General features: G+C 39.4%; 1 protein-coding gene across 1 annotated transcript in view; it reads right to left on the reverse strand.

The window, feature by feature from the left end:
- rspo2 (R-spondin 2) overlaps positions 1-16991 on the reverse strand; it is a 63835-nt gene extending 46844 nt beyond the window's left edge. The window contains exon 1 of the mRNA XM_017413114.3: positions 16080-16991. Coding sequence (XP_017268603.1) covers positions 16080-16179 — 100 coding nt within the window. The 5' untranslated portion in view covers positions 16180-16991. The remainder of the gene's footprint in view (positions 1-16079) is intronic.
- Positions 16992-17722: the final 731 nt, after the last annotated feature.

The following is a 17722-nucleotide window of genomic DNA, read 5'->3' on the forward strand; positions in this document are numbered from 1 at the left end:
ATGCAAACAATGAAGCTTGGTCAAAACATTTTTAAAAGAAATATTTCCATGACACGCAATCTGGACCTGTTTGATAGGATTTCCTTGATGATTTCTATTTAAACCAGCCTAACAGTCCTGGAAGGAATGCATATTGCCTGCTGCTTTTTGTGCCAGACTTTTGTATATACCACTTAGTGCATTCTCAGTTAATGAAGTGAAATCACGGGCAATCCTTAAAATTTTGAGTATGCAATTGAAATGACTCAGCTACTACCATGTCATAGCTTAGGTCAGTGTCTGTAAAGGTATAACCATTTTTGTTTTGGTAAAGTTAATTAGCTCTGGCAACCATCTTAAATTGGTTGCTCAGACTATGTGTTGTGGATGACACTCTTCTACTACCACACCAAATTTTAGGTCAGTCTATGTCAAATTGACTGAGTTATACCCATTTATGTGTTAGGTAAGGCCAATTAGCTGTGCTGGCATTTTGATTTGCATTGACTTGAAAATTTAATCAGATGTACAATCAATGATTACTTGGGGAGTTTTGTTAAAATCTGCCCTGTGGTTTATGAGATATTTCACTGAAACACAGATACGGGTAAAAACATTATAACCAGCCTTTTGCCTTATGGCCGTGGGCAATAAAAATTGTTTGAACTGACAATGAATCAAAATGGCAAACCTAACCCAAGAAAAACAAAGAAATTAGCTCTAAAAGAAAAGAAAAGGGAAAAAAAACTTGCAGAATGTGAAAATTTCAATATTTATACTGCCTTAAATTCACTCAAGATGTGGAATAAATGTGTTTTACCCTCTGAAGAAGAAAATGTTGGTTGGAGGAAAAGGTGGAGCAGCTCCTATTAGCCCACATGTTGGTAATTTATTACACATAAATCTTGCACCTAATTTTCACACCTATAGCTTAACGTGAAATGAGCATAGTAATTCTCTTACTCATGCACTTGCACATATGCACACCCCATAAGAGACTTTGTAGGGGTTTTTTCTATTAGTGTGGGAGGAGACCTACAGCATCACAGACAGTGGAACAGTCAAGTTGGTGGGCATGCTCGGCATATTTGCACCCCATGATGTAGCATTCCTCCATCTCTCCCACCCTAACTCATGTTCCCCCTCCAGTCCCCATTTGTCATCACCTTGACTGAACTCATCTCCACCCCCAGCTCACACAAATGAAAAACAAAAGAGCTGGGTGTGGATTTTTCATACTTCTCAGAAAGTACTATACTTCTACAAATCCAAATGCTGATTTTGAAAATAAAGAAAAAGAAAATACTTTATTTTTCACCTGCAACAATGCAAGCAAAAAAAGTTCACTTTATTCAAAGAGAAAAGGTTAGACTCTCAGAAAATAAAGTTCCATTTGAGATGAATAAAAAATGCAAGGATTAAATCCCAAAACAAAGCTTTTCAAAGGACAACACCTTAAAAAATAGGTGTTTTTTATGTGATACCCAAGAAAATGCCTTGTTTGTTTACAAGGAGGGGTGGGACTTAAAAATTGTACTGCAGCCAGCCACTAGGAGGCGCTTATCCTTTGCGCCTTCAACCTCCAGCTTCTAGACCTGTCTCAAGTTATATTTTAGCTAGATGATGGACATGGATGTGAGCTTGTTGGTGTGCCCCCTAGTGGAATTACCCAGTAATAGGTGTAACATATAAGCAAGTATGTGAAACTCTGCAGTAATAACAAAGATGTCATCTTTTTTAGTTTTATATTTTGATAAGGCAAAAAAAGCAAACACTGATAAAACTCTTATAAGACAGTTGATGAATACAATTGCCTATAATGTAGAGTAGGGGTGTAATGGTACATATAAGTCATGGTTTGGTATGTACCTCATGTTTGGGGTAATTGTTTTTTATGACAGGAGAAATAAAGAAATGCTAAACTTTAGTGATTTTTTTATATTTATTTTTGCCTTATTTCAAACAAACAAAACCCTTCCAAAACCTGAGACAAAAATCCAAACTTGCAAGTAGGGATGCGTGCGAGCAGCACACAGTCTTTCAAAATATTTAAATGATTTTGCAAAGTTCTGCCTTATTCCCGCTTTCACAAAACACAATCTCACACACAAAAGTACAAGAGACGATTGATCTCTCTGCCTCGTGATGTAGCAGGTGTCTGGGTTACATCTGGGTTGGTGTTTTCACACCACAGAGCTGAACTCATATGGCTGGTATTGTTTTAGGGGTTCCCAACAGGAACAGAATTGTGTCAGCTCAGACAGATTTGGTACTCAGAAGCACCTGTCTATAATGTTATGTGAAAGAAAATGTTACAGGAACTGATCAGTCGCTGATCTGCAACTGTTGCCAAGTAGCTGGTGAAAAGCATTTGTGAGGAAGTCTTCAAAGTGTTGCGGTTCTATATTTCTTTGCACAAGAGCTCTCCTCCAGGTCTAAAAACCACACCAATGATCAATTATAACTATTAGAAAGCTGAACTAAATCTGCCTATCCTAATTTTAAAAGTGTACTCCAATAGATCAAATCATAAATGTGGGTGCCGATGTCAAGGAGGGGTACAAAGTGGGCTGAGGTGATCGGATGTTGCATAGCTAGAATACTCTTTTGCAAGCCATGCACACAAAAAAGGCCAGAATTTTCAAAACCTGGCAGCTCAAAATGTGACCATTTGGTCACTTGGTCGCAAATACTCAGAAATCAGTGAGACTGTAACAGAAAATTTTGAGTCACCAACTAGTTTTAAGCAGTCACTGGCCCAGTGAGATACTATCTTAAATAGTTGCTGGAATAAATTATCTAGACTAATAAAAAAATGTAATTTTTGGGCAAAACTAAATAAATAAGTCCTGTCTACCAACAAGCGGCATGACAAAAATCTCTCCCACTCACTCACTGGCTCACTTATTTTCTGTATCTGTTTAATCTTCATCTTGTCCCAGTAGTCAGTGAGCGAGTGGTGGGGTACACTCTGGACAGGTCATCAATCCATCATGGGGCCAACACAGAGACAAACAAGTGTGCATGCAAACACTCACACCTAAGAACAATTCAGAATTCTTTTAACATGCATATTTTTGGACTGTGGGAGGGAGCCAGAGTAATAGGAGAAAACCCACACAGGCAAACGTCCAAACGCCACACAGAAAGGCTTGATTCAAGCTGGAGAATTTCTTGCTGTGAGGCAACAGTTGCTGACCTCACCAGTCTGCAGTCAAAACCAACATCTACAGGTTATGATTAAAAAGTAACATTTCCAACATCCTTTCTATGAATCTTATGGGCTGAGAGACTTAATAATGTGTAACTGGCAATACTGATTATTGAGCATTTCTATGATGTACAGTAATTGCCTAAGTGTTTCTTCACTTGTTTGTCTGTCTGTTAGCACAGATACTGAGCTAAAATTTGGCGTGTTAGTAGCTGATAGTCTTCTCCATCAAAAAAACAGATCACACAAGAACTTTGGCATGGAAGGTGATGCACAATATGCTAGGAATGCCAGTTTCATTTCTTTAAGTTTCTGTACTGTCAAGTAGAGAAAGATGCTTTATGATTTTGTTTTTGTCCATATAGCCTAAAAAGCTTTCTTAACTTCAAGTTTGTACCAGTTACTGTATATGGAACATTTATCATTTCATTGTTAAAAGATTTCTCAATTCAGTCATTCCCTAATTTCTACGGAATGACCGCAGGACACATACTTGAAAGGGAGCGATTGTTGTCAATTTGATAGGACCTTTCCCATGTGCTGGGTCACAGCCATTAATTTCATCCATGTAATTTTGTTATTCAGGGGCAAACATCTGTTTAATGTCCCTTAAAGTGAGCTTCTAATGAAGGCCTTAATGGTTGCAATTTTAAAACACTGACCATGCATGCAAATTTATGGCACAAGGTCATCAAGAGTATCAATCTATGGTCACATTAAAGTTAGACATGTCCTTTAATGGCTATCTTGTACACACTACATTGGCATTCTTTGAAAAAAAACATCTCAGCCCCTGAATTTACTCTATCAGCTCTTTTTAAGAATTTATTGCTCTGGCTGTTCATATGCAACTATGCATTCATGTACTTCACTGATGCTAACCAGTCCCATTTTGTCACTTATACTTTACTAGTTTTCACTACAGCGTAAAGGCAGTGCCATCTCTAAAGCCATTAGCTAGTAAACATGTAAACTACGTGTGACCCCAGTCCACAGATACCTATTAGTTCTGAATCCTGCTGGTGACAGCTGTTTACACAGCTAAGGTCGCTGCTCCTGAGACCTGGCTCCAGTCCAAATAAAATAATATCACGTTTAGGAGAAGTACGCCAAGTTGTAACACAAGTGTGTGACCGGAGGGGGTAAAAAAGATGAGGAATTTGAGAAATGTTAATGGAGTTCTTTGTTTTTCTGCTTTTTCTGCTTAAATTTGTCACTGTCAAAGTTGTGTTTCAGTGCTCTATAAACAGGATTAGGAACTGATGATGGACAAAAAAAAATTGTTGGTGAAAAATTTAAAGTTAATGTGAAAATGTGTTTGTTTGTTTTTTTTAATTATGCACAAATCTTGTAGATTTAACTCTGATTTCAATGTCTTTTTTTGCCAGATGTGTGAGGGAAGTCCGAGGCATGTCTGTCATGCATTCAAAGGATTTATTTTAAATAATATACAGAGATCATGGGTTTTAGTCACCAAATTGCACCAAACTGGTTGGCTGTAGAAAGAGACCATTTATATATATTCAGTGAAACTAGAGGGGTTTCTCAAGAAGTCCTGTAATCCAAACCCATGTTTTTTTTTTATATATATATAGATAAAGAAAAAAAAAATATATATATATATATATATAATTCTTTACTGGTTGTTCCATTTATACATTTTCTACCACTTTATTGTAAATAAACTAGGTTGAGTTGGAAGTCCCAAGATCTTTTTTAAACTATTTTGTCAAGCTTGATCATCAAAATGCCCTAAATAAGTTCAGGTGTTTGTATATAAAAAGCTCACTCTTTTGGTGACAATAATACTGATGACCATAGGTGAGGGTTAAAGGTTTGATCTATTGGTAAATTGAAAGTTTTTGCTCAGTCTCTCTTTACCACAACAAACATGTGTCACTGAAAACACCATCCTGGATAAGCAATCAATTTGCTGCTTCATTCCACCCCATTTGCTGTTTATTAAAAGCAACTACCTGGTGCCAAGCAAAATTTCACACAGGAAACCCCTAAAAACTACTATAGCTAATCTATCAAAAGCACCTAATCTGAGCTAGACCATAACCCCAGAGGAGTCCTAAAGAAAACCATCTGACATTCAGTATCATGATAATGAAGAACACTCCAACATTTTGAAGTTATGTACACTATAGGTCCTTACCTGCTTGTCAAAACATAATTTTAGATAAATTAGGAATTATTGCCTATGTTTAATGTGGCAAAAGTATGGCTTGTAGTGTTGTATCCCTTCTAAATTATTTTCACTGCTTTTAGCGCATTTTGCTTGTCCTTGGATTTATGAACTATAGATTTGCTGTTTTAGTTTGGCTGTTCTTCTGCTATAAAAAGTAAGTTAGTGTCATCACTGCTTTTTTCTGTAGCTTTTGACCACCACAATGTCCAGTTTGCAATCCAATACCTGTTTGTCAGTCTGGATCCAGAAGTCCCACAGTATCTTAGCCCTGCTATTCTTCTACACCCTTTGTGGAGCCTCCCACTTTGACTATGGGACTTCCGGTCCATACTCAGTACAGATGTTCCTGTACACTATTCCAACCTCTTGGTTATGGCGTTCCATGTACGCTTTACCTGCTTGCATCATACATCCCATCATTGTGCTGGACTGTCTCAGGGGCAGCTTTGTACAACCTGCATCTTAGGTCCTTTCTGGTATGGTAGACCCCAGCCTCTATTACTCTTGTGCTGCCATGATTAGTGCCTCTGTGCTGTTCTTCAGTCCAGCTCTCTGTAACCACTGGTAGGATTTTATGATACCAACCACTTCCTCAATCTCCTGGTGATACATGCCATGCAGAGGCTTATCTTTCCATGATGGTACTCAGATGCTGGTTTGTTAGCTAGGCATTGTTTAAATAAAATATTGAAATTGTTCTGATGCATCAAGAAGATAACTGTTACACCGTGCATCTTTCATGATAAAACATACCTATAATTTTGTTGATTTGTTCAGATAATACACAGATGAAGCAGAATTCTGTGCATCCTCTGTTCAAACCCTCAAGTCTCATCTTTGCTTTGACCACAAAACTTTACATGCTTTTTTCCCTATCATCTTCCCTCTCTGCCATCGCCTTTCTTCACAGAGGGAGTCAGAGAGACAATGAGCTAAGCATCAAGACCCAATAATGACTCCCAGCCTTGTTGCTGATTAAAAACACACCGGGTGCTTCTGCACGCCACGGGAAGCCATGAGGCCTTTCTCTCCTCATACCACAAGGCCTGAGCACTCAGATATACACAACATAGCTCCATGTCTAAATGAAACAAACCAAAAAAATATCCAGTCTAGTCTTCACATGATGTGTCAGTTGAAGTTCATGTCCCAACTCATTCATGAATTCCTCAGTAGAGACTTCATTTAAGTTAGGGATGCTCAATTAACGTTAATTTAAGCTAAAACCATAACATAGCTATTACAGAGGGTGCTTACAGTACCTTAAATAGATCAATAATAAAATTTAAATATTAAGCTACAAATCCACATAAACATAGGTGTTTTATTTAGGCCTTGTAAATGCAGAAATCCTGTTTTACCAAAACAATTTTTTTTCTTGTTTCTGAAAATATGCTTGTAAACTTGGCATTGTTTCTGGAGATGTTTGAATTGACACGGAAATGAAGAAAATGACTCAAAACACTGTAGTAACTATGCCAAGCCTGTATGTGGTGCTATACCGCTGCAATAAAAACAGGAAACAGGGCGCATGTACATAAAGCTTACACTTTGAGTCTAATCTATAAACAATAGGAAGAAAAAGACAAGGATGGTGAATACAAGTAAAAAAACAAATCCTTTTTGTGGACTGGCGATGAAGTAAACTTTTACTTTGTGTCACGTTAAACTACAGGATTTACTCACGCATTGCTGAAACAAACTGCCGCAGACCACTGATTTGTTCACTGATCTGCAATAATGGCCCCATATTTACTTGGTATTGGATTTATATCAATTTCTACACTATTGTACACCATTACTGTCTACACAAAAATGCAAGTGTAGTGTTTCAAGATTTTTGAACTCTGGAAAAACTTCTGTTTTGGGGCTTCTAAGGCTGCATTCACACCTGATAGTCTGGTAGACTCAGTTTGATTGGGGACCAAAATTGCAACATTTGTTCCATTTTCAGCTGCTGTGGTTCTCATTCACACTGCAACGAGTCAATCAAGCCAAACCCTTTGAGCAACCTGTTCCCCTCCTCGCCTGTGGTGGCGCTGCACCAATAACTACTGAAGGAAACAACACAAAACCTCTGAAGAAGACACTGAGTGCAACTTCCTTCTTCTGGAAAAGTAAACAACAATGGGGTAGTGTCAAATTTTAGCAGTTTTAGAATTTCTGTTTTGTCTCCATGTCTGACCACAAGCCTTTTCTCCGGCTAGTGGTAGAAATGTGTGTTTGTTTTGGTTGTTTTTACCCAGAAGACCCTGTGCTATAGTCCACGTCCTGCTTTTGGAGTGGTCTCTGGTCTACTCGCTTTTGCATATGCATTCAAACCGCACCAGAGTTCACTTCAACCAAACCAAGACCTAGGTTTTTTGGTCAACCAGAGTTCGCTTTTTTGGTCCGCATCAGAGTTCAATTGCTTGTTCACACCTCCCCAAACAAACTAGGAATTTCTAGACAAACGATTTTGAGCTTGATTAAAGCGGACTAAACAGGGCTGGTGTGAATGCACCCTAAAACTCCATTTCCATGTGGATGCAAGACTGAGACAATAAAAAAAACCATAGTTCCTGTGTGGACGGGGGCCTTTATATGATCATATATTCCATTTTCTTGCAGGAAGATACACATAATCCTCCTTTTTTACAGATGGCCTTGGCAGAATCCTTTAAAGGGTCAGCAGGTGACAGCAAGGGCAGCGGCACCTTTACCTCTCCATGTCCTTTCTCAGGCCACCCAATAATAGGCAAGCTCCAAAGAGAGAGGCTTTATTGCATCTGACCAACTCACTTCCTCTCCATAGCGAAGGCATCGCATGCTGAGCTTTATTTTGATGTGGCATGTAAGCATAATTAGAGGTCCCATAAAGGCAAGGAGTTGGGGTGAGGGGTGGGTGGGAGTTTTGTCCATCTGTTGAGTGTTAAGGGGTGGGCCCAGAATTAGTGATCTCCAGCCTCATACATCCCTGATGTTACAGCCATTTGAACAGGCATTGATGCAAACAACTTTTAGCATCAAGCCAGTCTAAAGTGTGCGTTGTGTGCGTATATTATTTCAAGGGGCCTCCTTAAGTTTTAAATTTCCAGCCTTTGCAGCTCAATGCAAGTCAACATGCACACAGAGGAGCACACTGACAGACCAAGTGAGAGCAGATGCAGTGTGGCCTGTTTTTGAAACATTAGACATTAAGACCTTAGTTATGAGCACATGGGCTACTTTTTTTGTGTAGTCTTTTCTGTGTTTTTGGACTTTTATCCACTTGCAAAAAACAATTTATATCACTGAAAATAAACCTTCTCACAGGGTGAAGAGATACACAAACTCTGAGGCTCTGTTGAGGTGAACATGAAAATAAATATTTGGCTTGTGTTGTCATACTGTGTGCAGTTTGCCATTTTTTTTTACATCAGGCTGGTATGGTCGGTGATGCTTTGCACTAGAGTTGTTTTGCTGACAGATTACAACGAGTAAAAGAACCTGGATTTGCTTAAATGGTGCCAATTTTTACACGCTATGATCAGTTTTAAAGCACTTTATTGGGACCATATTGGAAAAACTCATTTAGAAAAGATAGTCAGAATGATTATCAGATGTTATGTGGGTCTAAAGGAAAAGAGAAATTCAACTACTCCAACAATATCCCACAAATAGCCGTTTAAGTACCTTGCCTAATGTATTCTTTAACATTTGTGTTTGTGTTTCATGTGGGGTTCTGTAGAGTACTTATAATTAGTCATAATCTTACTGGCAATACACAAACATTAGTGTGGATTACCACTGGGGAGTTTTTATGGAGTCGTCGGGGTGTCAGCTACTTAGAACAGGGCTCATAGAAGAGTCAATTTCTGCTACTTAAACCAGCTCAAATCCAAATGTTTTCTAGCAGTTTGAATGAGTGATATATGAAATATTTTTACACTTTGTGACTATTTAAACCTATGCTCAGGTGGCTCATTGTTCCTTTCCACTAATCAGCAGTGACTCATTACCTCCTGTCTTATCCCAAAACAACAACTCAGAAAAAGTAACAACAAGTGAAAAGTGAAAATGACACCCCTTTGTCAGGGTAGATAATGAGAAGATCAATAATTTATATATAATTATAAATATAATTTAACATGTAGTTTGTTTTTCTCTTTTTTTAGAAAAACATGTTAGTTAAGATTGTATTTCATTGGGCTGCAGCTAATGGAGACAAATTGCAAACAGCATTTGTGAGTGAATTTCCAAAATGTTTACAGGAGTACTCAGTTTCCTCGAGTGAGTCGTAGGGTCTCACACTTGTGTTGCTGAAATTTTGAGCATGTACAAAATACTTGCCAGACAAATTTCCTCTCAAAATAGTCAGAGTAGTTGCAGGTATTTAGAACCCTTCCCTTTTTAGCTTTTTACAAGTCAGAAAGTGCAAAAAAATGTGAGATGACTTTGGGAAAGTTTGGCAACCTATTGAAACCAAATTGTGACTGATTGGAGACAAAAAGAGAATAAATTGTGATCAAATTGAGACATAACTGAGACATAATTAGGACACTTTGGGACTAAATTGCAACAAAAAAAATTGCACATTATTCTCAAGAATGTTGGAATATTTTAGCAGTTGTGTGTGTGCACAATTGTGTCATAAGTACCAATTTAATTTGTAATTCTAAGTGAAAAATTGCATATTTTCTTGCAATTTTAATGGGTTTTCTTTTAACTAGTGGCTAACAGTCACAGCCCACTGTGATGCAGGCTTCAGAAAGTAAAAACAACTCCTGACAGACTCACATGATATATTTATGCTACATACACATGGCAACATACATGGATTGTTTAGGAAAGTAATGAACAAGTAAACAACTACCTGATATAAAACTGACGTGCTCTAAAACATTTAATATAATCCTATTAAATGTAGAAAATGCAGAAACCTTCCAAGCCAAACACGTTTAGCCTAAAAGTTTAGACTTTTAGTTATTCTAGATGGTGGGAATTTGCAAATAAAAAGGCTCCACTCAAAGTAGCTGTAAAAGCTTGACTCTACTGTGACAATTCCTCCCTGATTCAACCAAACTGATTGGACTGATTGTCATCTACAACAGGTAAGATACTGAATACTCATGACACATTCCAACTTTAAAAGAAAAAAACACTAATTTTCATTTACCAAATAATACTTTTTTGGTTAACTAGTAAGTTCAACTACTAAAGACCAGAATTTGTTTACTTCAGATGGAGTTTAGCTTTTTTATTTCTGCAGAACTGAGCTAAATGACTGACAGCTTCAACCTTCGTTTATTACACCGTCAGAGTTATTAATCTTTGTATCAAACTTTGCAAAAGTAAAAGGCGTTTTCCTTCAAATCTCTCTCTAAGATCATTTTACTTGCTTTCCTTTGTAATCAGTAAAAAGGAAAGAGCTTATTTTAACAATTCCCAGGATTAGACTGAAAAAGATATAATAGATGTCTATTGTGCTAACACCATTACCTCCAAACAGCTCTTTGTTAGATTGTTTTAAAGATGTGTGTTGGTCATGTAAGAGGAAATCAGTCTGGAAGTGCATTTCCTTGTAAGCCTGAAGGGTTCCATCTCTGGCTCTGGGCAGCTCTCCTACCTGTGAAGCGCCTGTGGGTTTTTTTTTTTAATTCCTTTTGTGTTGCTGTTTTATGTGTGGCACTTAACAAAAACTATTCCCACTGTTAGAGTCTTTACAACCCCATAAACTTGAGAGAATCAGAGCAAATTGGCTGGTCATTTTTAGTAACTTTATAAGGAAACATGGTACGGTGTTACTGCTGCAGGGGAGTACGCAGTGGAGAGTGGGAAAAGGTGAGGTTTGCAAAACTATTCACAAAACCCCAGCAGGACACAGGAGTTTTTGTCTCGTGTGCAGGAGTTTCCAATCACTGGGAGGAAATATAGAACAAATTATAGGATTTCATACAATAATATCATTTCATTTGACATTTCTGAAAAAAATGAACATTATAGTGTGATAAAAAGTGGTTAAATATATATATATATACATATATATATATATATATAAATCTGTTCGGCACTTTGCTTTGCTAACACAAGCAATAACCACGACTGAGGGTGTAAGAGTAGATACCATAAAAAACTGAAGGTCTAAGGATGATAATTTTTTCACTGTTATGTTTCAAAATATTAGAGGTTTTACCAAACAACCTTTTCTATCTATATGAAACAGAGTTGACAGCTGAAAATGAATACCACCTAATTAATTAGTGCTAATGTACATTACTGTTTGAACTTTATTCTTTTGTTTTTGTCACAATTTTTGAGTCGCCATTCCTCCTGTGAAACATTGAAAACTCCAAACAAAGAATATGAAAAGAATAAAACTGGAAGTGAAGGATCTTTTTAACTTGTCAAATCTAATTTATGAAACTCTGTAGACAAAAATGGACGTGTGATGACCGGACGTTTCTGCCACTTACAACTCAGGCATATAGACAACGTAATGTTTTTACACAGCGACTGTTTGCCTAAAGCATAATATTCAGTCTGCGTTTCTGTCTGCCTGTTTTATTAAGCGTGTCAGGGAGTGACAAACGCAGGTTTGTAGTTACCACGGTGACCCTAATAAGCCACTGGCAGCTGCTTTAATATTTCTTTTGATCTTGGTTCTCTTGGCACTTCTCATACAATTTATATATCAAATTTGTCCACATTTTGTCAGCTTAGATTATTACAAAAGTCCTAAATCATTATTGAGCTTTGTAGAAGAACGCTGATGAATGTTGGAATTTTTGGCTGTAGCTGTATTGGCACTCTTAAGAAATTCCTCTAAAATTTTCTAGTTTGTCTTTATAATGCATGAAAACAAGGGATAAACGACCAATCAGTCAAAAATGAACATTTTTCAGAGAGATAATCTTTCCCTGACATAACTCAATAAATGAAATAAAACCGATTAATCTTGTTCTGAAAGACTTTCTCTTTATATCCCTCTTAAGAAGAAAGTTCATACCACTGCATGTTTTTCCCCCCCTTGCTGTTTTTTTTTTTTTTTTTGACAGTGTAATGTGGCACAGAAGCACTGAAGAACCTTTCTTGGGCTTCATCCGATACCGCTGTGACTCTGAGCAGGACCTGCGCTACAGGCCAGGATCCACACACAACTCAAACAAGGAGCCAGTCTTTCCGTAGTGTTGGAAGGTCGGCGCAGACTAATGTGATTTATCAGTACATAAGTGATTCATTGTCCTTAACGCCAATGATGCTACCTAAGATATGACTGGTCAGGAAGGTGGGGCAGGGTAAGGGAAATGGAAGCGTGTCCGTCATTGTGGATCCCATGTCATGATCACTAAGAATATCCACCTGTTGTTGTACTCTCTTATTTTTTTTTCCATCCCACTCATACACAACCACACACACACACACACTCGCAAAATGCGCTTATGGAAGCTTGGCTGATGGGGCCTGGGAGAGAAAAGACAGAGCTCTGTTTTGATGCCGAAGCTCGGGCTCAGGTCAAGACTCAGCTCGCTGTAATCCCTCTCAGGTGATGCTGTTCACATTCTGCCATTTCCAGCTGATCTGCTTAAATATGCCGTCCTCGTAACCCCCTAAAAAAAAAAAAGCCTCTGCCTCGTCTCTGCTCAACCAGCAACAAGCCCCTGAATTGCAGAAACAAAAAAAAAAAGTCCACGCTTTCAAAACATAAATGGCGTTTCAACATTTCTGCGAGGTGACCAATTTTGTGTGTGGTATTAATAAAGTAGAAATTAATTTTTTTGGGACAGAATAAGAACACAAGGTGAAAATCACCTGGATTAGAGTGGCATCATGTGAGAAGGCCTTGTTAAAGAGACAAGCCACCAGCGGGACTTTTCCCACTTTTTTTTTTTTTTTTTCCAAAGGCAAGAATGGCAAGGCTGATTTTAAAACAGCTTCTTGGAGAGTTCCCTCTTGTCCCCCTCAGGCACTTAATCAACGTATAATATTGCACCGAAGTGCTGGGTTCCAACATTAACACTTATACACCCACAAACCTGGGACTCGGTGTGAGCTTTCAGCACAGAGGCCTGATTTCCAGGGCTTAGAAAGAAAAGAAGACGCTCCGTGTGAGTAGCATGACAGCCTCTGAGGATCTTAAATGAAATTTTTTTTCAACCAAGAACAACACTCATTTCAAATATTTTTGTTCTTTCATCAATTTAAAATGAAAAAGAAACTCAACCCTATAAAATATCAAGTTTGCAAAGTCAAATTTTTTTTGTACTCCTCTAAAAAATGATCTCCAAATGTTAACTAGTTTTGTGATTTTAGGCATCAACAAAACACCACATGCACCCGTGTGGCTGACTTTTAACAGCAGTACAAGATGTCATGTATTTCTGATCTTACTTCCTCTATCCTGACATTCATCACGGGTCTCATCTAGGCACTTCTGTCCTTCAAACACATCTGGAATTGCAGCTGAGTAACAGACTGCGCAGCTGAATATGATCTGAAACATGCCGGAGCCTTCTGGGAATTCATATTTGTGATTTCCTGCCAGATGAGGAAGGGTTAACAGTATCACAGGGCAACTTTTTACCACTCTTGACTGGTATTACCTATTCATTACCTGTTTAAACCTCTTAGGGCCCCACTGTGTGGAACCCTGCTCTTTCAGGCAGTGCTGCTACTCAGCCTTGATTTTATGTAGTCAGCAGGTGGCATCATTAGCCAGAGAATAAAAACGAAAAGTAATACCCTTGTGTCTTGCTATGATATCATAGCAGGGCTCATTGGCATCGTTTTCCTGTTACTAATGGGCAGGATAAGGGGTAAGGAGGTGTAAATTTAATACGTTTCGTCATCTGTTTCACATTTTAAAACATGAACGTTACCACAGCCAAATGGGTTGCTGGGTCGTGCCATGCTGTGTGCGAGCAAGACAAGATCAGCCCAGAAACCGCACAAAGATCCCAATCTTGCTGAACTCACACACACACACACACACGGGCTGTTTTATGCCTTGACATCCCCTGGCGTCTCCATCCTTTACACTTCACTCAGGTCATGTGGCAACATTATCAATGACAAAAACACCCGTGTCAGGCATTTGTTAAGTTATGCAGGATGTGTTTCGCTCAGAACAGTGATGCCCGGGGACTGAAGTGTGGCCAAACTTGGGTTTCGGAAGGGCACTCGGCAGTCCTGTGACGGTTCCCTCTTTACGCCAGGCAGGCTGTATATAAATCTGTCACAGAAAGCTTTGGGGTTAGAAACATTTTCAAGCGTTTTGGAGCCTTTTGTGCAATGATTTCTTACACGTGCTTCTTTTAATACAACTGTGATAAATAAAGGAAGGAAGCAAATGCTAAAAAACTTGTCCAGCCGCCACTGTTTGTTCCAATGTCCCCCTTTTCCACAAACACACACATATACACTTTTAATAATTTTGCAAGGGCAAAACTTGTACACATCTGAACTGCTTTATACTGACATTCTTTGTTAGAGCTGCCTGCAACCACCTTCCAAGCTGTTCTTGAGGTCAACTGTGCAAGTTAACCTCTTGATCTCATCCCTACTTGTTAACCCCCCCACCCCCCACCAAACTCACACACAAAGATAAAGAACCACCTAAAGATAAATATGCTGTCTGCATTTTTTTTGGGGGGGGGGGGTTTCAGTTTTTTTAACAGTTCTTTGGGAAAATGAATCAGACATGCCAGATCACATAGTGCACAGAGAACCACGCAGAGGAGCTAAAAAACGTGTGTGCCAGTACCCCGCAGTGATTGCCTGATTATTTGCAGATGGGCAGCGGAGGGCTCGCAGAGAGAGTGTGTGGAGGTTTCCCCCCTTTGGCACGCAGCGCATATGATTAAATCTGTGATTGCTTTAGAATTTAAAACACCACACACATACACATATATACACACACACATTCTTCCGTGAGTTTTTTTTTTTTGTTGTTGTTGTTCCTGCTGTACAGCTCTGACAAACCCCTCTTCTCGTGGTCACCCATCGGGAGATGTGTTATGTCAGGGGTGTGAGGAGTGCTCCGCGGGGGCCACACTCCTAATCCGACTGTCTCCTCATTCATTACGAGTAAAGACCAGTATTTACAAAGGGGCTGATCCCCCCCCCCCCCCCCCCCCCAATGTCTGGACTCCTGTTGTGTTGCTTTCCGACCAACTGTTCAAAGTGGTTATGAGATCAATTAAAACCAGCTTAAGGACTTTGGGGTGGAGATGTGCGATTTCAGCTCTGGGTTCCCTTTAATTTAATGATTTCTATTCCATCCATTTCACATTAAAACGAATCATTAGCATTTTCTTTGAAATGTTTTACACGTAGATTTATTGAAACAAGTCAAACACGTGCTTTTAAAGCCTGGGTTTTCTTACTAAATTTGGACAACAAACGTGGCTACTTTTACGCGCGTTTTACGCACCGACTCATGCCCCTGAAATCGTTAAATGAGGCGGAAAATCTTTCTTTACAAAGATGAATAAGTTACATAAGATGCTGATGAAACGATCTGTGGCTTTGGTTTTTGAGTTTTTTTTCTAGGTGTGAATTTCTGGAGAATTCTCCAGCCTTCTGAATCCTCACCTGCGGCTTAATACACATTTTGATGCCATTTTTGTTTTTTTTACTTTAACGCACCCAATCTCTGCTTATGGGCTAATATCTCTCTGTGGCACAAACTCTTAAAGTGTCTGTGAGTGTCACCCCCCTGGATGCAGCAGTTCTTACCTCTTTTGCTTCTCCTCCAGCGGTGGGACGGCGCCTGACAGTTGCTGTATTCCATACAGTTCAAAACGATCAGCGCAAAAGAGAAGAGTCGAAACTGCATCTGGACGGCGGTCTGATGGTCGGACTCCAATAAAAAGAAGAAAAAAAGAAAAGAAAAAAAGGAAAACGCACCAGCCGGGATTAATAAGATGTATTCACTGCCTTGGTGATGTCCTCCTCCAGCTGCTTGATTTGCTCCTCAAATGTCAAACATAAGACGAGATGCGACTCGGCATCACGCCGCCGGCTGGAATCATTTTAAGGAGCGCGCTGGTCCTCCTATCAGTAAATAAAAGTGTCCGTTCTGGGGGGAGAAAACCAAAAGGTTTGATAAGACAGTAACGAAATCAACACCTTCCACCTTGGAACAGATGCAGACGCAGAGCGCGCGGTTCCAAATCTGCCCCTTTTCTGTTTCTGTTTCACAAAACAAAAACAAAAAAACGCGCCCAAATGCCGCTCACTCGAACTTCGCTCCGGTCCACTTCTAGGTTCCCTCTGAGTGCAAGTGAAGTTCGGGAATAACGTGCAGCATCCCTCTCTGTCTGTGGGAAGAACGTGCGTCTGAGGTCCAAGAAGAAAGAGGTGGTGGTGGAGGGGAGAGAGAAAAAAGTGGGAGGGAGGGATGTTTTTTTTTTCTTCTTTCCTTCAGCTCTGGTTAAAAAGCTCGTTTTTACCTGCTGCTTCTTCAGCCCGTCCTGTAGCGCAACAGAAACAAACAAAAAAAGACACACGTGTCCCTTTGCTTTCGGAACGAGTGTGTATGTGTGTGAGTGTGTTCCTGCGCGCGCTGCTGACTCCAGACTGGTCCTGATGCTTGCTGCGCCTTTTTGCCCTCATATAGCGGCGCGTCGCTGTCACGTGCGGGAGATCTCGCTCTACATTTGTGTTTCCTCTTATTTAAGATGTTGCGGACAGACACCCCTCCACACACACACACCCCTCCCCTCTTCTTCACCCTTTTCCCCTCCATCCCAACCCCAAACCACCCAGCCAGCCGCCCCCAGGGCGCACTTACTTAGCCATTCTGGGCCGGTTCGGTTGCCTCTGGGTCCTAGTGAGCACAAAAATAAAAAGTTGGATCCTCATTAGGGAGGAAAAAAGTTCATGCTTTTTTTCCCCCCTTCCTTTGCTTTTTGTCTGTCTGTGGTAGAAACAGTGGCTTTAAGGTTATAAACCATCTTGAATATCCTTTAAAGATTCAAATCAAACAAGATGCAATAATGTTGTTTTACTATCCATGTCTTAAATATTCAAATAAAAGTCTAATACTCTTCCACACACAAACATACACACTTTTAGCACTTTCTTCTGACACTACTTTAATATTCCCTCCATCCTCCCCCTCTTCAGAAACTAATGATCATCACTGCAGAAGGTTTGAGTTTATTTACAGAGCAAGAATAAATCATTGCATTTCTCTCCCCTTTCCTTAGCTTTTCATTTGGCCTCATCAGGGTAGACAGCCCCTTCCATCAGGACCATCTCACCTTGTTGGGAAAGAGGAAACGGACTGGCAATGTGTCAGTGCAAAGGAAGAGAATAAATGAGTAATATAATAATTTCCAAAAATTAGTCATGAAATTCAATAACAGGGAGAACCA

This window comes from Kryptolebias marmoratus, linkage group LG16 (genome assembly GCF_001649575.2).
Source record: "Kryptolebias marmoratus isolate JLee-2015 linkage group LG16, ASM164957v2, whole genome shotgun sequence".
Lineage (NCBI taxonomy): Eukaryota > Metazoa > Chordata > Actinopteri > Cyprinodontiformes > Rivulidae > Kryptolebias > Kryptolebias marmoratus.